Here is an 8,191-nt window from a genome sequence, read left to right as displayed (position 1 = left end):
AATACTCCATTGTATGAATGTACCACAGTTTCTTAATCCAGTCATCTACGATGGGCGTTTTGGTTGTTTCCATGTCTTGGCTATTGTGCATAGTGCTGCAATAAACATAGGAGTGCATAAATTTTTTCAAATTAGAGTTTTGGATTTCTCCGGATAGATACCTAGGAGTGGAATTGCTGGGTCATAAGGTAGTTCCATTTTCAGGTTTTTCAGATCTGAAAAGCCAATTTGGGGAATGTAATCAATAATGTAAAGATTTTGTAGGGTATCCGATGGACATGTGTTCCATTAGGGAAACCAACCCAGGGATGATGTATATACCTGATCACTGCACTGTACACCTGAAGCTGAAGCTGAACAATAATGAATGTCAAGTACAATTCGCTCTCTCTCTCTCTCTCTCTCTCTCTCTTTCTATATATATATATATATATATATATATATATATATATATATATATATATGTATATATAGTTACAAGAAGTGGAGTATAGAATTAGGAATAGAGACAGTGGAAATGTAATAGCTGTAGGCAATATCAGAGGGTAGTAGATGGGAAGGGGGTTATCACTGTGTGAGGGATATAAATGATAAATGTCTATGACATTGTTTTGTACACCTGAAACTAATAAAAAAATTAATTAAAAATAAATAAATCAAAGGAAATATTCTGAATTCCAGCCTCTTGCATTTTATATTTTAGGAAAATATAATTTAAAGTTTACTGATATGTAAGTTTTTTCAAATGGTTAAAGTATTCATATATAGTATTATAGATTAAGAGAATGGGTTCTGAACTGGTGATTAAAACTCTGAGTGGGGATCCAGTGGTCATGGTAGACTGCTTGGATTGCAGAATTTAAATTGCAGATTAGTAATTTCCAGAAACTATGGACAAATTATTTTATAAAAAGAAAAGTTTAAACGTCTTACCTCCGATTTACAGTAGTAATTATATTAGGCACTTTAAAATCATCATTTTATCTATTTCCAGTATCAACTGTGTCAGGTAAGTTTTGCTAACCCATTTTTTTATAGATACAGAAAACACGTTTAGGAAGGTCAAATGACTACCAAAATCACACATCTAGTAGCTGCCTAACAGGTCATTTTGACTTCAGAATTCATGTTTGAATCACTATGTTATGCTATCTTACATTTTCCAATACTCAGTGTAAGTTTTCTGTCATTTTAGAGCTTGACCAGACAGGAATTCTGGCAACTGCTTCAGCAGAACTATGGCACTGAATTAGGCTTAAATGCTGAAGAGATGGAAAACTTGTCCCTTTCGATTGAAGATAATGTACAGGCAAGGTACAGCAAAATGTTTTGAAATGTCAGGATTTATTAATCAAAGCAGAAATATTTTCAACTTTACTAATTCAGAATTTCTATTAATTCACCCTTGGTTGAATTTGCCTCTATGTTCTCTGTAGTGGAATGGAATGAAAGGTGAGGACAGTGAATAGTTTGCTAAATTGGTAAGCAAATACAGGACATATAAGGAAATACGGCTTTGTAACTGTGACACCTAGGATTTGCTTAAAGTGTGGCTTGCGTAAACCTTTTTATTAAGGGTCTGGAGAAGTACCTAGTGAAATCTCTGTGCTTACAGATAACAATAAAGTAAATTAGCTGGTAGGTATTTTGAGGGATACAAAGATAATACGACTTTTGTTCAAGGATCCCCTAGCATAGTGCTTGACATGGACTAGTTGGCACTTAATAAATACTGAATGCGTTAATGAAAGGAGCTCACAGTACTATGGGGAATGCAAATTATAATACAAGGTTGAAAATGATAAGGGCCGAAAAGAGCAATCATTAATGTGATAAAGAAATTCAGAGTAGAGAGAAATTAATTTTGACTGATGGGAATTCATTTGGAAGAGTGGACATTTTTATTAACCTGTATGAGCGAAAGTGCATTTTGTCCAATAGTAATTGAGTTCATAGCAATAAAAACAACTGAGGCGAATACATTAAAATTCTATAGCAAACATTACGCTAAGTGAAAGAATCCAGTCACAAAAGACCACATATTGTATGGTTCCATTTATATGAAATGGAGTTCAGAATCAGTAAATCCATAGAGACAGAAAGTAGATGAGTGGTTGCTAGGGACGGGGAGAAATGGAGGATGGGGAGTGACTGCTAATGGGGACAGGGTTTCTTTTCGGGGTGATGAAAGTGTTCTAAAAGTAGATAGTGGTGATGGCTACACAGCTCTGTAAACCACTGTATTGTACACTCTAAATGGGGTAAATTTTATGGTATGTGAATTATACCTTAATAAAACTTATTAAAAAATACTATGGCAAGTAAATCTTAATATGGAAATCTTTCGAAAGTCTTGATGTGTGTACAATTTTACTCTCTAGCTATGCTGATCCTATTTATAGTGTTTCAGGTAAGCATCAATATTTTACAGTCTTTTTTACATCGTTGCACATGCATATTTTATTAGTTTTCTGTAAAGTTAAAAATTTCCATTGTATTGCTCTCCCTCTAAAGCTTATTAGCTTCTCTCAGGTACTGGAGTTGGGTAGAAAAGCAACGATTCAATGCAAAGAGCCTTGGATTGTGGGAAAGAAGATCTAGATTCTAGTCTGGACTTTGCCACCAAGTAGCTGAGCAACCTCAAGCAAATCTCTTAGCCTGTCTGATCCTCAGTTTACTGATCTGTGAAATGAGGCAGTTAAATTAGATGACTTCCTGCCAACTTGAAGGTTTCTGGTCTTTGAAAACGAAAGAATCAATATTTTTGACCAGCTGCTTTATGTACTCTAAGGTCCAGCTTCTTGAGGCACCAGAAAAGGTGCTATTTTCTTCTGGTGATTGAGTGCTTTCTAAGTAAAGATTTGGCAGGATCCTCATTCCCTCTTCTACTCCTTTCTCCATTCTTCCGGTTTCTCAAAGAAGCTTATCTCTCTCAAACCTTTATTTCCTCAGCTCTTCCATCTTTTCTTTTCTTCATTTTTAATCTCTCCTTCACTCTCTCTCCTCCTTTGTTCTTTCTTTCTTTCTCCACAACTCAACTCCATCCTTAAAATCCTTAAGTTCAGACACTCAGGTGGTGGGTAGTCTCCAGGAACCATTTTGTTGCTTGGTTCCTTCCGAGGCCTGCCATTCTGCCTGGCAAGAGCAACTTGATTGCAGATTTAAGTATTATTTGAGTAGAGTAGAATAGAGTTGAAAGGTCCTTTAGCATTTCTATTCCTTCCTCAGGATAATATGGCTTAAAATGTCAGGCTGCTGCTTTATTGTAGAAGAGCTTTAAGTCTATACATTGCAATGATTACATGGGAATAATAATTTCTCAGTAAGGGTGAGCGCTGGAAATTAGATCAATTGTGCTCCTTTTATAGACTTTTAATAGACTTTCTTTTCTCTTTGCTGCCTGAGAGAGGACAAGCGGGTCCCAGGATAATTACTGTGATCTTGTCCCTGTGACCTTCTGAAAGCAATTCCTTAAACCTTGTTCTTAGCAATGAGAAAAGCAGTAAGGGGGGCATCAACTGATTTGTGGGCTCTGTGCTCAGACATCAGGAGGATTTGCCATTTCAGCTGGGACTGAATCAGAAGGGAGGAGATTCAAAAACACTGCCTTCTGATGTTGCCTGGTACCCAGCTCATACGCCCACCCTGTACCTTTTGAAGCTTTGTGTTTGTCCACAACTGAAATTTACATGAGCAGTATTCACTGTGTTAGGTGCTGTTACAGCCACTTGTACTTGGTTAAGTTTGTAATGGTTTCTGAAATTTATAAAATCTCCTATGAGCACATCTTATTTTCAGAAGTAAAGTCCGCTTGCACCTGATTTAAGAAGACAGCGTGTGATTTAAGCACGTTGTAAGTAGAGGCTTATTTGTTACATTACAAAAAAACACAGTTGTTGTCAAAATGCTTCATAATAGAAAAGGAGCTCAGTGAGGAGACTAAATTACTCATTTGTGTGAAAGTGACCTTGTTTATTATGTTTCTATAATGATGTGTTTCTTACAGAAGTACAGAAAGAAGCAGCTTGGATGACTGCTGTGGGGAGAGAGATGAAAAATTGTCCAAGTCCACGAGTTTTACCTGTGACTCAATTAATGGCATTTCAGAAACAGAGTCAATCGATGGAAATCTATCAAAAGCGGTCAGTGTGTGATGCCCCCTTTAAAATATACCTCATGCTGCCATGTGTTCATCATAATGTAAGATCAAATAAAAATGCAATATACAAAATGTTTAAAACTTAGGATGTCAGGGTGCTCCTTTATTTTAGGGGTAGAATTTCAAGTCTGTATGTAGCAGAGGTTATATACACATGCGGTTCTGTTCAGAGCTGGATACAGTGCAGAGCTACCAGACAGAGCATCAGCCTGTAGGGGGATAGAGATCCTTAAAAATATAAGATGGAGAAATTTGTAGTTAGCAGAATTTTTCCCAGAGTAGGTAGTGGGTCTGTTATGGTAGAAAGAATCTGTTTTGAAGGGAGAAATGAGAACCCTGAGCAGCATGCCTGAGTGACAAGGGATGCTTCTCAAGCTGACAACTAAGGCACATCCAGTTAATCACTGGGCTTCACTTAATTTAATTAGTGTCTTCCTTTATTTTTTTCAAGTATCATTATAAGCCCATCGATTTTTTAAAAAATTTCCATGAGTTTCTATCATTATTTTTTATACTCAGTTTATCCCCTCTGCCAACAGGAGCCCTTTCAGATTGGCTTCTTTGTCCTTTTGAAGTGATCAGTGATTTTTGATGGCTTCCTTTCTTTCTGATACAAGCACGTGTCCCAGGCACACTATACATTTTCTGTCACAGGCTTGGTATCAGCCATTTTCCTAATGAGCCATAGTTCTTAGTGAAGAAGGGTAGTTAGAGCCCACAGTCTGAGGGCTAAGAGTGCGCCTACTCTAGAGCTTTTGTTCTGTTTGGGATTGCAAGGTCTGGACTAAAGATGGGTTTCTTGGTTTAGAGAAGAGCACCGGCTTCACATACTACCTTTGCCTCTTGCTAACTGTAGACCTTAAATAAGTCAACCTATGTCTTTGTTTTCTCATCTCAAAGACGAGGACAGTAATACCCCATGGGGTTTTTTTTTATAAGGATTGAATGAATTAATATATGTGAATGTGCTTTGAACAGTCCCTAGTACACAAGTATTCAGTAACCATAAGCTATTATAATTGAAAGTGAATCTGTGTGTGGCCAGCAGTGGCCCTTTTCTACCTTCTTTCATGGAGCCCCAAGCATCTCCGGTGAATCAATGTTAGGAAAGCACTGAAACAGACTATTTGTGTGAAAGGCCACCAAGTTATCAACTTGTTTCAGGCATCTGTCATGTGTCTTTCTCAATCTGATTTTGTGTTGTGGATTTCTTGCAAAACTTATTGATCTAGAGACTTAGGAACTTCTCCTGGTGTGCGGGAGGTGATTCTGCATGCTAATCTCTTTTGTATGTTCTCAGTGAGAAAAACCAAGCCACTCAACTTCGGGGACGTAACAGGACAGGGGATCTCTTGAAGTCTTCTCATCCTTTTACAAAAGTCTGACTTTGAGGACTGGGTCCTCAGCACTGCTGATCTTACTAGAGTCCTTTCTATAGTCTCTTTGACATTGTCTTCTGTACCTGCTCTTGGAGTAGTTAGCCCATTGGTTCCTGCTTCTAGTTTCATCCTTAAGGGAAGTCCTGTTTTCTCTAAGGAAAGGGATGGAATGCAGAGGAATAATTTAATGTTTTAAGATTGATCATACATTCATTGGTACTGGGTATAGCTGTTGTCAGGTTATGGAATAGAAGCAATAGAGAAGCTTGGTCCTTTTTTATTTGTAATTTAGAGCAGTATGGTGAGAATTCTCAGATGTCAATAACTATCAGGTCACTTGTTTTACTTTTACTTCCAACAAAAAGTCAGAAGTAACATTTTTCCAAAATGAAAATAGGTTTCTCCTTTTTTTCATATTTTAAAATTTTTGTTCTTTTTTTTTAAATTAAAGTTTATTGGGGTGACAATGGTTAGTAAAGTTACATAGGTTTCAGGTGTACAATTCTGTAATACATCATCTATATATAACATGGTGTGTTCACCACCCAGAGTCTTCGGTGGTGAACCATATATTTGATCCCGTTTACCCTCATCTACCACCTCCCTCCCCGCTTACCTTCTGGTAACCACTAAACTATTGTCTATGTCTACGAGTTTTTGTTTCTTTATTTGTTTGTCTTGGGGTTTCTCTTAAGGTATAAAATTAATATTCTTTGTAAAAATTCAGGGAATATAGAAAATTATACAAAGAGATAAAAATTGTCCAGATTGCCAACCATTCAAAGATAGTGACTGTTACTTTTCCTATAAATATCTATCTATATTCTTTATAACAGGAACTGTATCTTAACTAGAACCAAAAGGAGAAATCTGTGGAAACTTACTCTGCTTAGCATGCTAAAGAGGCCCTGGGTTAGCTAAAGAAGCATGTTGCTTTGTAGTGTGCAACTTCCAAAGAAACAAAGTCTGGATTTTAGCAATAATCTCTGCTTGAAGAATCAGTCCCCTGAGTAGGATTGTATCATGCTTTAATAAATTGTGTTTGGGTCCCAGTTGTTATTCTGCTTTCTGAGTGGCCAATGGAAAGCCGTGTCTTCCCTGGTGCTTCTGTTCAGGGCTGCTCAAAGATCTCTTGAGACAGGAAGTGTAAGGAGTGTATCTATGCTTTTTGCTCTCTTTCATCTGCTTATACACAAACAATGCAGGAAAGTACTCTGATGTGTAGTTTATGATTTTTACACTGTTCTATTAAGCTGAATTATAATTCTACCTGAATACTAATATATCAATAGCATTCATTCTTTAATGCCTAGTATTAAGTTTATTATAGATATGACATATCTTTATTAAACCATTCCCAGAAAGTATAGATAGAATCATATATTGACTATATTTTAATGCCCAGTCCCTTGGTCCCTTAACAGCAAAGACAACTGTGTCCTTGTGAGTTTACAGTGAAACTAATTTTTCCTTTTAATCTTCTCTCCCCCCCACTGTACTCTTATGTGACTTTTATCTCTGTATTTTCTTTCTCTTTCCCCTTTAGTTACTGGTCTTGAGAGATGGGTGAGTTTTCTTCTTTGAGATGATTGGGCAGGTATTGTCGGGGGAAACTAACTGGGTTTTACCCCTTTCCCTGGCCCACCCCAAAGAAATGAATGTTCCATTATTTTGTCCTCTGCCCCCTTTCCCTTCTGCTTCAGGATTCACATGATGTTAACTGTCTGTGAGTTCTTTTTATATGATGTTCTTCATCAAATTATTGTTCATTACTGTTTAAGAAGATAACTTTAGAACGATATGTGTTCTCTACCAATGTTTCATGGACTGAAATGAAAATATGATGCAAACATAGCAAACAAATTTTTCAAAGAGCAGTATTTCATAGTGTCTTTATTATTAAAGATCTCACGGTAAAATTGAAATCTATAATCTGATAATCTGGTTTTTCTAAACTGGATTGTTTACCTTTTAGGAGTTAAGGAAAGAGGAACCCCAAAGTGAGAAACAGATGAAAAAAAGTCCTGTACTCACTTCAGAAAAGAGGTTAAGTAGACGGCCGTCAAAATCTCTGGACTTGAATAAAAATGAATATCTTTCTCTGGACAAAAGCAGCACTTCAGATTCTGTTGATGAAGGTAAAGAATTTCTTATAAATTTAAATAAGATTTCAGTTTTCTTTTAATGTTTCTCTTTGTTTTAGGTGTGTGCAGATTGAGAATTTAGTTTCATTAGATACAGTCTCACTCTATACAGAACCAGAAAAGAAATGGAGTTAATAGGAAATAGGGGAAAGAGGCCGCTAAATCTAAGCCATCTTCACTTTCCGAAAGCCTGGAATTTGAAAATCTCCATCACATTTAGCTTTTAAAATTCCAAGCCTTGAGTCAGTGGAGATGGAGCAGTAGCAATGGAAAAACACATAACACATCTTAATTAAAATCTGCTTAGTGTTATAGACACTATAATTATACTACTTTCTTTTAACCACCAAAAAAAGAGAGAGACATAGAGATTCAAAAGTAGAGAATGTAATAAAAATAAAAAGCAGTTGCTAAAAGGAAACTATAGCAAATCATTTTCTCTCTACTTTTTCTTAGTCAATACCAGTAACCTGGGTCTTGCCATACTTATTTTAAGAAATCTTTTTCTT

The 8,191-nt window shown here is 36.4% G+C and overlaps 1 protein-coding gene across 2 annotated transcripts; it reads left to right on the top strand.

Moving 5' to 3' along the window:
- The first annotated feature begins 566 nt into the window (after window positions 1-566).
- Window positions 567-8,093, top strand: LOC141569941 (protein Aster-C-like). 2 transcript variants are annotated; one of them, XR_012493670.1, is made up of 4 exons: window positions 567-1,314; window positions 2,382-2,410; window positions 4,007-4,142; window positions 7,514-8,093. XR_012493670.1 is itself a non-coding variant. In XM_074324411.1 (3 exons), exons 1-3 carry the CDS (start codon window positions 1,271-1,273, stop codon window positions 7,721-7,723), a joined length of 390 nt encoding a protein of 129 aa, XP_074180512.1. In that variant the 5' UTR covers window positions 567-1,270; the 3' UTR covers window positions 7,724-8,093. The 2 variants fall into 2 exon arrangements, 1 of the variants encoding a protein (XP_074180512.1); XM_074324411.1 differs by lacking the exon at window positions 2,382-2,410.
- Window positions 8,094-8,191: the final 98 nt, after the last annotated feature.

The sequence above is a fragment of the Rhinolophus sinicus genome, unplaced genomic scaffold (genome assembly GCF_036562045.2).
Source record: "Rhinolophus sinicus isolate RSC01 unplaced genomic scaffold, ASM3656204v1 Contig262, whole genome shotgun sequence".
Lineage (NCBI taxonomy): Eukaryota > Metazoa > Chordata > Mammalia > Chiroptera > Rhinolophidae > Rhinolophus > Rhinolophus sinicus.
The sequence above is the reverse complement of the archived record's forward strand: the minus strand, read 5'-3'. Positions and strand labels throughout refer to the sequence as shown.